General features: G+C 43.7%; 1 protein-coding gene across 1 annotated transcript in view; it reads right to left on the bottom strand.

Moving 5' to 3' along the window:
- The window catches only part of LOC120800381 (voltage-dependent calcium channel gamma-2 subunit-like), a 65,832-nt gene extending 48,829 nt beyond the window's left edge, over window positions 1-17,003 (bottom strand). Inside the window, exon 1 of the mRNA XM_040146456.1 lies at window positions 16,793-17,003. Coding sequence (XP_040002390.1) covers window positions 16,793-17,003 — 211 coding nt within the window. The remainder of the gene's footprint in view (window positions 1-16,792) is intronic.
- Window positions 17,004-17,658: the final 655 nt, after the last annotated feature.

Here is a 17,658-nt window from a genome sequence, read left to right as displayed (position 1 = left end):
ACAATTCTAATATCAAAGCCTCTTAAAACTTGGTTTTAAATATTTAATACTAATCTACAGCATTAAAAGAGTATTGTACCGATTTAGCATTGCACTGGTAAAACACTGTCAGACTCACAAGAGGCAGTTTGAAGAGGGATCTAACTTGATGCAGTAGAAACAGAGCTCTCGCCTTTTCTATCCCACGCCTTCCCCTTCCTGGTCAAAACCTGGCGCCTCCTTTAACCACAATGCAACTCGACTGGCAAATGGTTTGGTCGGAGACTCGCGTGTGTCACGCTAGTAGGCTAGCTGCTAGTGCAGCCTTGAGCCGCCAGCCTCAAGCAGAGATGAGGAGCGGGCTACAGATGTCTGCTAGGGCCTCTTGTTCCTAACACCACACCCCCATTTTTTTTTTCTCTTTTTTTCACTTTTCAAACTTGTGCTCTTCAGCCCCAACCTATGTTGACTCAAGTGACATCACCTGAGGCCGTTTATCAGATTGAATGCAGCTCCCTCTGGAGCCACAAGAGGCTTAATACAATTTCCTTTAAATATTCATGATGAAATCAGTTGAAAGAAGTTTAACAATCAGCTAATCTGCTTCGCCAGGGACTGTTTGGGGGTAGGTTGCTCTAGGAACCACGTGGTGCCAGCCCCCCCCCCCGTTCGATGGCCATGTCTTGCCCATGTATTTGAAACACAAGAACATTTATCTGCCAAATGTCCTCACAATCAAGGTCTGACACCCAGTCTTCACAAATTGAATGTATAAGAGCACACACACACACAGACACACACACACACACAGGCGTATTTGATGCTTCCAGTACACACACATTCCTAATATTCACACACGTGCGCTATACAGTAGCTACATAAACACACTGAGGATTTACTGCAGACCACCAGTCATAAAACGCAGACACCGGAGTCCATCATAGCCTGCTTAATGTTGCGCCATTACCGTTTAACGCGAGTTAGCCACATCCGCCATGTAGCTGTAAACTCCTTCCGCTGGCCATAAAAATCCGCTGATACATAACCTGACAACTCGCTCGGTTTCACTTCGTGCCGCGGAGACATCTGGGCGCCTCTCACAAGGCCATCAAACCAGAATACAGGGCTATTTGCCTCATCTTCAGCACAGACAGTGGCTGGAGCGTCCACAGGTCCAGTGCTTACAAACGTGTAAGCTGGTAACACACTCGTGCACATTCAAAGCATGTACTTTTGGAATTTATAAAATGAACACGTGTGAGACTATTTTGAAATTAATAGTCACTTTTTTTTCTTCCCCTTTCATGTCTGCCCTTGTAAAGCATTTTGTAATTGCCGATTTTAATAAGTGGTACACACATAAACTTTTTATTATTATAAGTTGCCGCTCAAAGCGTGCATAAGTGCCCTGAATGCCTGCTCAGTCTCCGTAAGCTACACTGTCAAATAACTACTTACAATCTGGAAAAAAAAAAAAAAAAAAGCAAGCTTCCACACACTAACTCAGGAATTCGAAATAAGATAAATTAGAGTGCTAAGGGGTTAAGAAAGCAATAATAAACACAGGAACGGGGAGATTACAAATTACAAATTCCACTTGTCACTACGTGATATTTTTCTCTCGTTAATATTTGTTCAGTATGACTCATGAATATGAGTCGCAATCTCAAAAAGCATCCCAGGGTTCGAGGTAACTCTGGTGGCTGTAGGTGGTTTACTCTACAGTGTGCTGGGTGACACAGTGTCAATTTGCGGCTTTGGAGTGTAAGTTTTTTTTCACACCTTTATTGTGAAAATAAAGCAGTGAAAAATTGAATAGCGTGTTCCCAAACCTAGCCAAAATGGATAGGACAACGGTTCCATCCATCCATCCATCCCCAGTCACCCTGTGGGTATTTCGGGGTGTAATTCTTCTAATTGACGTTTCCTGTTTCCATTGCCTCAAAGTGATTCCTGTTTTTTCATATCGACGTAAACTCCCACCTTTGACCAACCGATAGCACCTGTGGTAAGACGATGCATCGTGGTTCAGCCACTGACCTGTGGATTTAAATGATAAATAATTCTAGGTAATGATCAGGTACTACTCCTTTCATCCACTGATGTCGCTGATCAACGATTTGTGCGTTCGTGTGTGTGTGTTAGAAGAGAGAGAGAGGGGGTCCTTGACTTTTCCCCTCGGAGCTCCGACCTCTTGGATGAAGGTATCTCACCAGATGCGTGAGCGCGAAGATTGTATGTAATTTGAGTTTGTACGTACGTGCACGTAAATGTGATTGTGTCTTGTATCGTGTTTGTGTGCGAGTGTGTGCGGGGATCTGGTTTATTTCACTCCAACCTCATATGCATATCAATTAATGAACGGGCTAACATATCATACACAGGCAAGTGAGACTGGGAAAAGACACACACACACACACACACACACACACAGAGACAGACACACACACACACACACAGACACTATGTTTATGACTCACGTCGCTTACAGATGACAGCATTGTTACTCCATCAGTTTGACCATATGTTGCCGCTAGCACAAACTCCATAACGGAGCGGCAGCGTTTCGCACTGAGAGCAGCTGTGACTGACGATGGGCGGGTTCACCGGCTCTGATGACATCTCTCTGGAGATGGGCGAACGCACCTTTGTGCACAAACACGCCTGGTGTATGTGCGTCCTCATCTCAAGTTCACCGCACAGCACAGGTATTTAACAAAATACCCGATTTGAGGTCATGGAATGCTAACAGCCCTGGAATTACCAAGTGTGTCTGTAGAAGAAGACGTACTGTACATCCACGGTGCTCACGCTCTCTCTCTCTCACACACTCTCACACACTCTCACACACCCCCCCTTACACACACTCAAACACTGAGCTCCCCGGTCATTCCCTTTGGCTCCCGATGTCTGTAGGATTAGGGAGCAGTCGACCTGTCAGCACCTCTCCCACCAGGCGTTAAACAGACTGTGTGGAGGTGCCAACAGCTCTCTGCTAGACCACACTCGACCATACTGTAAAACAAAGAACGTGACATACTGTTACTACTGTAAAAACACCGGACTCCACCACGTGACGCATTGTTACCGTGGGAGAAATCGCTATTGCACCGTAGCTGCTCTGTTAGGTGCAGGTTCTCAACTTAAATGAATCTGAAGGGTCACAGGATAATTAAAGGAATAAGAAAGAAAAAACAGAACTAGGGATTTGTTTCCGACTTCTTGTCTACTCTAAACTTTCTAACTTTTTTACAGTGGAACACTGGATACTTTTTCTCTCTGTGTCTCTAAAAATCCTGAAAATAAAAAATTCTGAGAATGAAAAATCTTTGTTTAAAGTTCTCCCAAGTTATGTCCACACTATTACCTGATGGAAAATGTACTTCTTGTTGTAAAAAAGGTGAAGAAATCTACTATTATTCACTATTACTGATCAAATTTATTTCATTTGTTTAATTTTATTTCTTCATTTCCATTACTTGTTGACACTGTAGTCTTAGTGTGCCGTCAGCGGCTACCACTCTACATACTACGTCGTTCTGGCACACTTGCCTCCTGTCACACCACGGACCACTAACAGCTCCGTCCCGTTGCATAACCCTGTTAGTGAAACACTTCAGCCTCAGCCTCTGGAGCAGAGCAAACACACTGCCGGACGCAAACGCCGCAGCTTCCGAAAGCAATTTTAAGATTAACACCGGAGGCCTTTGATACCCTGCAATTAAGATTTACATGGTAAACTCATATAATTTGCTTATGGTCAACAGAATAAAACGGTTTATACTGGCAGGGCCACAGCCAGGATTTCAGGTCTGAGGTCAAATCGCTCCAGCACACAACCCCAATAAAACGTTTTTAATGATATCAGCTTTGCATTTTTTATTCATTGCCTTAACTGTTCCTGTTACTGTCCTGTCACTTCCATTGTAAGGAATTCTTTATGATTGTAATCTTTCGTTTGCATGTGAGGTGTCAAATTCAAATATACTGAGTCTAAAAACGGCGCCGTCCTTCTATAAAATGCCCACCGTATGTGCACTTCTTAAATCGGAGAATGGAAACGGCTCACAGGTTGCCAAAGTACCCAAGGTCGCACTGGCAGCTCTGGTCCTGTACACTGGCCTGCTGCTAAACACACCTGTGGGCTTTGAAAGAGTTTTGACTGTATAAATACTCCGTTTGATCGATGGAAAAGTGCAGCAGACAAACTCAGCAACTTCCACCTCAGCAGGCCAGCTATAGGTATGTCTCTATGAACCCAATCTGAATGAAAGCACCGAGTATGTACCACTCCTGTAGGAGAGTAGAGGGGAAAGGCGTACACTAAAATAAATGAATAAATTAAAAAAAACCTAAGAGATACAGTTTATCAGCATCAGATTTTCTTAAATGTATTTAATTATTTTTGTTTTAACAATATAACATGCTTATAAATGTTTAACCTGGACCTGGATGTGGATCATTGTACCTACAGTATAGTGATAAGCAATCATGCAATCAATTCCTTTTTGCTGAGCTTAGATGCAAGTTGTCACATTTCTTTATATCAAACCTGTTGTAAACGCCTGATGTGTATTAACTCAGTACGTCCTAGTGTCTCCACTACACCTGTATCCACGTGTGTGCATGTTCCTGCAAGTAAATGTGCTCTGTGTGTGCTTGTGTGCGTGTGTGTGTGTGTGTGTGTGTGTGTGTGTGTGTGTGTGTGTGTGTGTGGGGGAGGGAGATTGATGTCCCTCCCATGGTGCGGAGCGGAGTGTGTGTCAGTCCCAGGTGGTGCGCGAGTGCTCGTAAACAGTCTCTTTGATTGAGAGGCCATGATGCCTGACAGGCGGCCTTGTGCTGCTAACAGAGCGCTGGATCGCCATAGCTACGCAGCGCCATGCGGCCGCAGGAAGGAGAGGGGAGCTGCCGCAAGCAGGAGGGGGAACGACTGCATTAATTAGTTAATGAGGAGAATTTCATCAGGGATTTAATCACCACTGGCTGATAGAGCATAATAAAAAATGATGTATATACAGTATAGTAAAAATGTAAGATCACGTGCTCGATGATTAAATTGATGTTCACTACGCTAAATGATCCGGTAGTTTTCTGGTACAACTCCATCATTTTTTTTTACCTTATAGTTGGGGCTGAAAATGCACGCCACATCCACGCCAGTTTTTCAAAAGACAACGGAAGAGAAAAAGAAAAAGTCAGGCACCTTACCTAATTCTTGAGAAAGTCCTACTACATAATGACAACACAACAACTGTGATTCATTTGAAGTAAGCTGTGCCGTAGAGGTTTAATAGGCAAAAAGTCCTCGCCTTCACCTGACTGGACAACCGGGCCACTTGTTGGGTTTGCCGTTGTGTCGTTGGCGTTTGCTTCCAAATTAAAAACAGGAAAAATGTGACGTTTAAAAGAGAGATTATGGAAATACTTTCTTCTAAACCATCCACCCAAATCAATTTCTGAATATATTTGAGATAAGGATTAAGCCCCTCTGTTGCAAATCATGTTTCGTGTTTGTTCAACAACGCTGAGTTTTAATAAGTGTTAAAGGATTTCCATCAATCTGATGTATTTCTTTTTCTCTAATTTGATCATGAGGGTCGAATTACTAAAAAAAAAAAAAAAAAAAGGAATAGTTCACATGGTAGGTGTTATTGTTCTACCCCGAGGTTAGCATTGAACATTCACAGCTTACCAGGAAGCTACATTCTTCATTTCATAGGGTCGATACACACACACACACACACACACACTTTAGCTGTGTATTGATACTGAGCAAAGCCAGCTTAGTCATTAACGTAGGCACTGTAATCGTATCTATAAGCCATAAACTTATCTTTTATGGCACATGGTTATTCATACCAACATATACCGCACATACATACCAAATGTACGCACGCAATCACAAGCATGTACGAAAGTGATCATGTAGGCAACATACATGGTACAAGATAATCCTCACACATGTACACACACACAATGCGGTGACTTTTATTCATTTGCATTATTTACCTCCCGTGCACAAGATTACATGAGCTTTACCTGACTTCAAGTCGAACGTGCAGTAATTCTGTAATTCTTAACCAAAAATCAAGTCTAAGCCCAAATATGTCCACAAATGTACACATGCACGTACTGCATCTACCCACCATTCACAAGCATGCACAAGTGCACCTCGTACAGCGTATGCTGAAATGTAACTTGGGCCAACTGTAACTCTAATCCAATATTAGAGTCAAAATGACTAAAGTTACTAAAATTCTAATATTTTTCATCCTGGGCCTTATTCTCATAATTGTGGCCGTTCTGACTATGGATCATGCTAATCTTGTATTTGGACACCTTCGTTGAAGAGATTTGGGAAACACGAAGGCTGCAGGGCAATATATAGAATCCGGGCAAGCAGCGCAAACAAGAAACAAACAAACAAACAAAAAAAGAAGACAAAACTGAATTTTCCTTCAGCTAAACTAAAGGAAAACATAGAAACCAAGGCTCAAACGTAGAATAAACCTTGAGGGAACAGATTTTCTTTTCCCTAATCAGGAGGTGAATCCTCACAATGATTGTCTAAAGAGGTTTTTATCCCGACGTGACAAATACAAGCAAACACACGCATACACTTGTAAACCATACACATCTTAACGTGCAAGTCACCAGTTATAGTAGCAGTATTACCGTGTTTCCATTCATCTCCATTCAGAGGCTGGAATAACGCTTAAAAACTTAAACAACATCATCTTTACGCTTCGGAGAGGATAAATGCTGTGCTCCGTCACAGCCGTCAGGAAGACACCTACTGTCCACAATACATGTACCTGTCATAGCGTAGGAAAATGTGCATTATTCTTAAATTGACAGTTGAGAATTCTCCAAGGGATTTCAACGGTTTAAAAAAAAAAAAAGTGTTCCTAAGCCCAAATGTCATTTTCAATGTCATTTTCATTCAAACAACTGGTGCTGCCGCTTAGATGGAAAATTATTAAAGCTGGTGAGGTTTTCAAAGGTTCAGAGGTTCCAGATTTCTACAGTTACAAAATGATTTTGAGTGTGATGAAAGATAAAATTGAACGCCGGCACAAACACATACACACACGGAGCACACACTCTCAGACCCTCACACCTCATTCCCAGAAACATATCTCCTGTCACACGCACCTTGCTCGCTCTCAAACCCGCCGTGATGGAGATTAATAGCAGCATTTAAAGCCTGCTGAGCTCCACCTGTCAAGGCTGGGGCCCCCAGGGCAGCTCCGGTCTGTGCCTAGCAACGAGAGGCTGTCCCGGGGCAAGATCCATCATGGAAGTCCGCGACAGGCTGGATATCTGGAGCCAGCAACCGCAGCTGGACCACCGACACACCGACACGGGGCCATCCGTCCAGGATGACAGGCCCACTGAGCGGATCCAACTGGAGCAGACTCGATAGCTGCTGGATGGAGGAGTGTGGGGTGTGTGTGTGGGGAGGGGGCTGTTGATGGCTGATAACGACAGAAAGAGAGATGTGGAATTCACTCTTTCCAAGTTTGGGTAGCTAATGTGACATTTTGCCGTGTACATGTTGCTGCCTTTGCATGCACCACTCCGACTTTAAACTGTCTCTTCTGTTTATGTCTACGACGGCACCAACAAAGTATCTGTTGTGCCTGTGACGTTCCCGAGTGCCAGAGCAGTTTTCAACTGTCTGGTTTAACCAGACCAGGTGTGCAAAGACAGACAGTTTCGTAGTCACTGGTTTAGGTATTTAAACACTCAACAGACTGACCAGTCGATGTGTCCGTCAATACACACTCAGCTAAACTTGTTAACAGTTCTAGTTAACGTACCAACGTTCTCAAAGATTCCAAACATACCAGGCTCAGTTTTGGGGAAATTTATATAAAGTGATGCACAATAAAATCTAGAATATTTTTTATGTAGTCTGTATGTTTAATAATCATATATTCGATGGACTGGTGCAGGCAGAACAATTATGAATCCTTGGATTAGAAGAATTTCACCCAGTGTAAAAATCATATTGCTTCAATGAACCCTTGAACCAAGCTGATACAGGAGATACTCTGTGTGATACTGTGAGACGGTTCGGAATAAGATGATTTTTTCCAGCCCTAAAGCAACTGAAGGGGAAGAAATGGGAAAACGAAAAATTAAGGGGTTCGTGTAAAATAATGCATTAACACTACAACTCTAAGGCCGATTAATAATTTTTCCATTGCCATCGGCCGAAGCACGAACGCCAGGCCTTCAGTACTCGGATGGACTATACAATCGGACCCGAATACCTTGGGGGAAGAAAAAGCGAATCAAATAGTATTTCACTGTCATCAGTACGGTCAGAATCTCCACCACGCGGATCAACATTCCCAACCCCAGCACCAAGCCACTAGCATGGCCAAAAATGAACGTGAAAAAATAAAAAATGAAACACAAAAATCCGATACACCAAGAAGAACCAAACAGGGATTTTAGTTTTTTTCAATAGTGACTATTTATGGTGTTTAATAGGAACTTTTTCTGCATTTTACATATAGCTGTACATTTTAAATATCAGCTCATATCAGTTTAATATGACTGAGTCTATGAGTCTATGATTTTTAATAGATAATGTATATGTGTAGTATGACAACCAGTGATCGCCTCTGGCTGTTACTGCAAAAACACCGGCGGTCTTAGACTTTATATGACAGGGAAAAACTAAACTGGTATTTCCATTTTAAATAAGTGATGAAGCTAAAAATAATTTCAGATAGGGTTTCGTTGCTTTTGTTAGGAAGAGTCTCCAGGAGTTGGGTGTTTGCAGCACACTGATGGCTGAGGTTTGACAGCCGCCGTGACCTGTCAGTCACTTCTATTACAGTATCAACAGCAGCACGCCCACAGAGCGCTGCGGGATGCTGACTGTTTGCCAGCCTCAGTGCAGAGGCAGAACAATGGCTCTTATTTCCTTAACCAGCGCTCCTCCACCATGCATCAAACATCTTTCTTATCATTGTTATTGCGAGACTATGGCTTTAATTTTCGCTCTCCGTGAAATTGGTCACCCTAGCAGACGTATGAAGTAATACATTTTCCCTTTCGTTGTGAGTTACTGTAGAGTGTAAATGTAAATCATCGATCTGTATTTCCATCATGTTAAATGCTAAAATCACATGCTCAGTGACTTTCCAACAGAGTGAGAATTAGCCTGTTGCAGTTTGTGTCAGATGTTCAGCACGTAAAGATTAAACCCAGAGGGCAAATATTAGTTTTCTGCGGCAGAAGAACCACTCGAGGTGGAGAACAGCGTCTTGCAGGCGACAACACAGGACGCATCACCAGAGGTGTTCCGCCAAAGCAGTAGTTCACCAAAACCCTCTGCGACATTTTTTACATCATTTGTTCTGTTTCGAAGGCATGCTCTTCAGTCTGCTTCTGGGGACACTATCATACCAAAACCAGATTGGGAGCAGAAACATCGAGCTGGCTGGTCTATTTGAAAACCATTTTTTTTCCTGAGGTCGAGCAGCCAGCCTGGCTTGGTGTATTTTATTTTAACCTAGTTGTTTCCCCCTGCTTCCAGTCTGAACCAAGCTAACTGCTTCCTGGCTAGCACAGACACAAGCACAGACTTAACAAGCAACATACAATGAGATTCTCTCTTTCTGGACATCAGTCTTCTCATCTAACTCTTGGCAAGAACGCAAATAAATATATTTCCCAAAATGTCTGCTCTTAGGCTGAACGCATCACCATTTTGTAAATATGGGGTTGTACTGGTGGTTTGACATTATTCCATGGTCTAAAACCACTTAAAGAAATGCTTGTTATTCCTTACTTTTACCGCAGGTTCTACTTGAATAAATCCAACTTTTTGTGACCTTGGCTGAGTTGCATCTTAGCCAAAGTCACGCCCTGGATATCTGGTCCATTACGGACTTGATATTGTATTCCGTGTATTCAGTCAGAATGAAAATTCGTTCCACGCGTAGCAAATTCCATTTTCTGAATTTGCCTTATGACACAGTTACCCGTGCTGAGTATTTAAAATACCGCTTGCACTGCACTATCCAAGGAAAGCATAATCCGCAGTATTATCGTAATTTTCACATATAGAAAAACTGCAGTGTGAACTCTTAGAATGTCATCAGAGAATATATACTATGGGACAACATAAACACTAGCCAAATAAAATGACTTCTAAACCCGCTCTTACGGGTGTGGTCGTTATCTCACCAAGAGACTAAGAATCCACCACAACAGGACAAAACTAAAGGTAAATATTTATTCCCAAGATGTGCAATTTGACAAGCGCAGGCTCTGAACAGTGTTAGCAGAACTATCTTCTTAAACCATCGTTTAATTTGTCTGCATTTTCCTCATCAAATTGTTTTCCTATCTGGGCAGCGTGCAGCTCCCAGGTCGCTCATAAACAGACAACTTTGGAATAAAATCTGCCCATCACTGCTCGCCCCTTCCCAACCCAACACATCGAATAATTAGGCCTCAGATAAAGCACCAGTGTTTGTTTTTTGTAATCAGATTGCATGTAATTTTCTATTCCCCACCCCTACCTACGTTATGTCTGACTGGTGATCGATATGAAAGTTCATATGATTCTTTTCTAACCAGATTACTTCAGGAGTCAGATTACATGTCATTTGTGCTCCCCATCTACTAAACCCCTAACTGGAGCTTTAGATAAAGGGGTGGTCTGCATTTTTTTCTTCTTTGTGTAAGTGGATTATTTTTGTAATCTGATTCCATGTAATTAGTTACTCCCTATCCTGGCGTATCACTCGCTGTGGCTTTAGATAAAGAGGCAGTGTGGAGAGGCTCTGTTGACGATCAGCGCGGCAAAGCTAACGGAGCTGATGGCTATTAGCATAATTAATGTCATCGCCGTAATGTATGCCAATTCTGAGACAGCCGACCTCACACACGCACGCACACACACACAAAGACACACACTCACACACACACACACACACACACACACAAACACACACACTCAAACACCCTTACATACAGGCCTAAGCATGAAAGCACAATCATAATCAAATCTGCTATGCGGAACTCAAGGCTCAACGGGGAAAATGTCATGTGTGATCTTTCCTGTTCTGTGACGCTAACATGTCACCGTGATGACAAAACTGCAACCGTCAGTCACTCGCTGTTATCTGAAAAAAAAAATGTACATCATGTCCCAAGCATTAAAATAAAAGCATGCACTGTGACGTATTATGTTAAGAGCCGGGGCAAGATAGGTTAGATAGAACGTAGGCCTGTGTGTTAAAGATAGCACAGGATGCCTGAGGGGGTGTGACAGCAAACCAGGGCTGCCTGCTCTTTCTCTCTCTTGTTCTTTTTTTTTCTCCCTCTTTTTCTCTTTCTCAACACCTCCCAATTTCCCTCTCTCTCCCTCTTTCCCTTCTCTGCACCACAGCAGCTATGAAAGCAACTGTAGCTCTGAAGGCGAAGCACGCGGAGCGAGCTGGATGTGTCTCAGATTCCTCTCTTCTCTTAACCATCTCAAATCTCTGGTGCCAAGGACACCGAGCGAGCTTCGAGTGTGAAAAGTAAAGCCACTTAGCAAGGAAAATAAGCGCAGCACACGCTAGCGAGTCGGCCAGCCCGTATTGGAATCGGCAAATGTGTCGGTGATGTGACACAATCTTGTAACCTCTGACTGGGATTTTATGTCTTAAAAATAAACACATTTTGTCCCTAAACTCACAGACAACCAGTGTCTAAGTAACAACAGTTGCAACAGTAAATTCATTCCCACGACCTTGTCTTTAATATAATAACATAATGTGGTTACATGGCTGATCACAGGTACGGTAACTTTTATCACACCGGTTGTTGCTCACTGTTTTCTATTGAGGTGATTTTAAGTAACACCAGCTAAACATTGAGAAAAGAGAGCGTTTCGCGATGCTGGGCGGAAAGGACAAGTACACAAAGTCCACAGCGAGAGCATAACCCTGTTCATTTTTCATGAGCTAAACAGAAAATTGACATTTTCTGTGGTTCTTTTTTTTTCTTTTTCATAGAAAATCGTGGTCTTTAGTTCTACTTCCCTCTGGGTGATGTAACAGACTTGATAAAGGATCCTGATACCCAGCAGCTGTCGCCTTTTCATCTCGTTGCAAAAGGTTACGCGCACAGGCATTAGCTAGCTTTAGCTTTTCAACCCCTATGCCGGTGGTCTCGTAACCGATCGGTTAGAGCCACATTTTTGTTCTCCAGAGGCTGCATAGCCGGTGTTTCATGATGCTCAGGCATTTCCTCCGCATCCACTAAGCATCAAGACATTCTGGCCCGCTCTTACTCGTGTTAGTTTCAGGTCTGCCGTTGTGTTGGCTCCCTTTTCTGTTGTTTATGACCAAACAGCCTCGCAGAGGCGGTTGCCACCTTACACGACGTTTGCGGTGGCAGGTGACAGAACGTGTATCCGAGAGTGTTTCGCACTCCAGGGCTACTAGACTGTTCCATGTCTATCGCTGTTACCTGCTATTTCTCTTTGCTACACCTTGTAGGTGTGTTCTTATGTACGCGTTACAATGTACTCATCTGCCTGAAAAATCAATATTCAACATGTGTGTATCAGACTTGGGAGATTTGGAGCTGCTCACAGATGTGGAAAGCCACATCGTACTCTGACTTTGTGTAGCTTGAAGCTGTCTTTTAACCAGGCTGCAGGGTTTGTCACAGGCTGGGGGACATAGCAGCAAAAGCTTGGACACCTTTTTTTTCTTTTCTTTAACTTAGACTCAGAGCTATCCTGGCCATTGCTTTGTGTAATTCTATCTCAGGCCGGAGCCCAAGCCCTGACCTTTTCACCCCATGAAGGGTCAATAGGTTTGAGGCCTAGCCTGGGGCAAGGCCAAGACACAGCTTGAGAGGCATCAACACAAATGTAAAATCAGCTGTAAAACTGACGGAAACAAATGTAGCCAGGTATAATGTGTTCTCCTCTTTTAGTCCTGGTCAAAAGCCCTACTGGAACAGTAACCTGCGTAACAAATGGAACCAATCCATGCTGTTTACGGCAAATAGGTGAAGTTGTCATAGTACAGTAAGATGACATCAAAGCAAAGTTATGTTGCTTCTATGTGACTTGTAACCTAAACAGATCAAATATGAGCAATACTGATAGCTATGGAAATTAATATGGTAATAAAAAAAAATGGAATGTGTAAATCTGTTTAAATATCTTTGAATGACAAAATACTTTTGGAGATTTTTCAGGCAAGAGAGAAGAAGCACAACAGATACAGTATGTTTCAATCTGTTCAACAGTAGTAGCCTTGTATTAAAAATTGAGTTTGCTACTGTAAGCAGAATAACTGATGTAGCCAAGGAAGGAAGCCAAGATTTAGTACTTAGGAAAGCTGAGAAAACGTATCTTTTTCTGGGGCAGCGAAGGGTTACTGAAATCACTGACGTAATTTGAGATTTACAGCTGTCTGTCTCGTAAGGCTTCAGCTTCACCTGCACAGGGTGCGCTGCGGCACCTGCCCTGTTAACAGCAGAACATCACCTAGCTGAACCTGAGAAGACTCAGAGCCCAGGAGCAGTTTAGCCTGCTATGAACCAAACACAAGGAAACAAAACACAAGCTAAATCTCGCCTAGGTATAAAGTGAAACTGAAACGTAAAATGGCAACGGCGTAAAGCTGGAGACCGGTGGAACGCGTGCAACCCCTCAGAGATGATTAAGCTTGTGGCATGAGATCAGAGTTTAATGTCATGAAGTCGACTGGCAGGGTAGCTGAGAGAGACAGGAGACACGGCTGCCTGCTAGAGCAACCTCCGAGGCTTCGTGATCAGCACTTTTGGATGAATGAGGGGTTTATGTTCCATTTTCAGATGAGCGAACTGACATTCATTTGACGCTAGTTCTCACTGATGAAGATACAGAATTCAAATGTCACGTGCTTCACTTGACCTCTAACTTTGCTCATTTTCTTTAATGTCAGTTCCGGGAATTTCGTTAGCATGTTGTGAAGCCTACTGCTCCATTACACTGCCCTGCTTCCGCGCAGAATGTCCAGAAAAAGGACTACCTGCAGTGCTGATGCAGATTAGACGAAGATATCGACATGAGGAGGGACTTCCGCTATGCATGCTGCCGTAGCTTCAGGATCGCATCACAGTTCGTCTTAGGATAGATCTTAATGTTACACCGAGGCCTTGTGGCGATGCATTACCAGGTGTTTGACAGGATCAGGCTGTGTGGCTCAGCCAATGTGAGATTCAACTGGATAGGCATGGCTGCACCCTGTCACACAAACACAGACCATGAGTAGTAGGTAGGTGCCTGTTATGACCTATAGGACATCAAACCATGGAAAGAGTGTGTCATTCCTCATCATAATTACTACTTAGATGTTATTTTCGAGGTATTTACAGAGTAACTCCCACAGTGGCAATCAGAAGCTTCCATATAAAATGGACACAGCATTGGTTGCACAGAGTATAAATAAAAATGTCAGTGCGAGGTTTGGAGCTGGACAAAAAGTTTTCAAGCTACGGCAAAGTTAGATCACCTGCCTGTAATGACAGAGGGTGCTACTGTGGCAGTCAGTGATGAAGACCCAATGAATCACTGGAGAAATCCTGCAAATGCACTGAATCTATGTCATCAGCACATGGCTTTGTCCTGTGAATCAGGTGAATCTGGGGCAGGGTATTGTGTGATTCAGGGTTGAGGATGGATCACGCAGGCATGGTGTAAGTATGTGTGTGTGTGTGTGTGTGTGTGTGTGTGTGTGTGTGTGTGAGTGAGTGAGTGCTTCCCTCGGGAGAAACAGCTAAGTTTTAGACTTGAGGATAGCTTGGTTTAGGACTTACTTTTGAGGTTAAGGTAAGAATTTAAAATACTGGGCTGAAGTCAATGGTTACAATGAGACCAGGACTAGGACTTGCTCAGATTACAGGAGTTTCAAAACCCTAACAAAGTTTCAAATTAGTTTTTCACACTTAAAGAGACGTTTGATTGCTTCTCTTCTACAACACTGTGTAAACACTGCATCACACAATAGATGACGTTTGGATTTTGTTCTTTTCTCACATATGCTCTCATTTGTCTCTCTCACAGACACCAAACGCTTTTCTTTTTCTCATATGTCTAACTTATATTTTGAAAGACATCTTATGTAGGGCAAAGTCAGATGGAGCCGAATTTAAACCCAATTTCTCTCCACCCCGGCTCCCTGACAAACCTTTATACCAGTTTCTTGTCCATTTATATTCAGCATCTCAAACGGACAAATTCTCATCAGTTTTAACTTTTTTAAATTAAAATCTCGACGGTGAGATTTCCAGGTTTTAACTCAACGGATGAGAAATGTATCTACTCTATCTACTCCTTGGTCCATGCGAAAACTCTTACCAGCATTAAGTCAAATCTCATAGGACGGTTCAACAGTCGGACTAATTGTACTTTCGGTACATTTAAAAAGCTCCCACCTTTTAAGTAAGAATTTCTGTTTTTGTGTTTGTCATGACTATCATCTTCGCTGTGCTGCAGTAAGGGGAAATTCACTAGCAGTCACCTGTTGGCTTTATCACCGGAACCAATATAACCCAGTACAATGTAGGTATGTGACACCGTGCGTAATCCTCCGCCACATACACAGCAACAAAGATGCGACAAACGAGGCAATTAGCGCTCAAAGGATGGTAAAACAACCACATAAATCAGACGGCTTTGGTTCAGCTTTGAAAGACACCTTCACTTGGAATAAGGACTGTGGATTTTGTTTCACATTTCCTCCAGCGGACTTGCACAGGTTAGGTAATGCAATGCAAGGCTAGTATGGAGAGGAGTAAGGATGTAAAATCAAGATAGACTTCAAAAATCTGAAGTCGAATCCACCGTGCTTGTTCGCTGAACCCTATACAGACTGCTGGAGACTCAAACATCTGTATTTTGTGTTTATCTGTCTGTCAGGGAGATAACCATGCAAAGTTTTACATATTTTTTTTTCCATATTTCCTTTCAACAGAGTGTAAGACACGGAGAAAAAAAATACACCGCTCACCCGGTATCAGACTTAGTTGAAGTGCTGGAGCTAAAAATATCAAACTCAATGAAAGGAGCAGCTGCACACTCAAATCTGAGCAAAAATCAGAGTGTAAAAACACCACATTTACAAGCTCCTAGCAGGGCTGCTGGCTGTACAGATCAGGTGATCTTGTGTGTCCCGTGGGATCTGGTCTGGCAGTTTACTAAGTGAGCTGAGCCGCTCTCTGCTGGGACAGTTAAAAGACCAGTCTTGCACACCAGCCACGACAGACCAAAAATGACAAGCGAAACCCTGGACAAGAAAGCAATCAAAACAGCGGTTTGGTGGAAGCTTCCCCCAGATCGCCTCGTTGGAGGAAGCTGTATCCATCGCTCGACATTTCAGAATTAAGTTAAGTCTTCCTACACTTTACTAAATGGAACGAAATGAAGGACGCTGCTACTTGTAAATGTAAAGGTACCGTCTTGGAATGAAAGTCACACTTTTGTGCAGAAACACCACAAAGACCTGTCAGAGGTTACAGGTTAGGACTGGGAAGGGTGCAAGTAGACAGACGGACAGATAGGTAGAGTTGTGTGTGTAGAGGAGAGTGAGCGTTTGCATTTGTGGAAATGAAAGCAGAGCACATACACAATAGCGTGGGCATGTGAGAATATGTGTAGGCATGTGAGTGCAAATGCAGGACCGTGCGTTTGCGTGTGTAGGCATGTAGGAATCGATCTGCCTGTGTGGCTGAGCGGGGCGCTGCTGGTGTGTTTGTGCGTGCGTGTGCGGCTTCTTTCGCTACATCCCCGGCTCACCTTCCAGGCAGCAGGTCCTCCAGAGGCCCGAGTGTGTCATCACCTCCTCGTTCTTCTTGCTGGTCTCGTTCTCGTTGGTGCTCTTGATCTTGCAGACGCCGCGCGAGTACAGCCAGTAGTCTGTCCCCACGGCGATGGTCATGAGGCTGAAGGCGGCGAAGGCCCCCACCGTGGTCAGCAGCATCTGAACTCCGCGGTCAAACACGCCCATGTTGCCGCATTCCACGAAAGGGGGGCCCCCTTTCCTCTTGATGTACAGGAAGTAAATATTTGTGAGTTTGCGTCGCCACGCCAGCTCGGAAAACGGGGGGTGGACCGCGTCGGGGGGACGACGGTAGCGGGGGGCCGCTGGGGGGGCGGGGGAGTTAGGGGAGCTCGGGGGAAATCGTATGATTGGTTTTGGTGGGGGGGGCAGCAAACAGGTGAAAATTAAGATGAGCGTGGAGGGTTGGGGGTGGGTTGGCGGCTGTTTAGCCCGACAGACGGGTCAAACAGACTTTGGCGTGGATGACAGAACCCTCAGCTCCAAAGGTTTCTAACTTCTAGTCCTTAAGTGGCAGTAGGTTGCCCTGCTCTGGAAAAAATGTTGACCTAAAAACACAGGCTTCTGGCAGATCCCTCAAGAGACCTGGTCTGGGATCTGGGCCTACTTCGTTGAGTTGGAAGGCCCCTAAACGTCAAACTCTGAAAAAAAAGCCGAGATAATGAGAAGATGGAGGACTTTGCTCCCTTTCTCCGTGGTTCCTCTCAGGCCTGAACTTGGCTTTCCGAGCTGACTAAAGCAGTTACATGTATTACAATCCTCACAGCTTCGACGGTGATGTATGGAATGATGTGCATGTGGCGCTCGATTTTTTTTTCCCACG

This window comes from Xiphias gladius, chromosome 15, assembly GCF_016859285.1.
Source record: "Xiphias gladius isolate SHS-SW01 ecotype Sanya breed wild chromosome 15, ASM1685928v1, whole genome shotgun sequence".
Classification (NCBI taxonomy): Eukaryota; Metazoa; Chordata; class Actinopteri; order Istiophoriformes; family Xiphiidae; genus Xiphias; species Xiphias gladius.
This window is presented reverse-complemented; position numbering and strand designations above follow the sequence as displayed.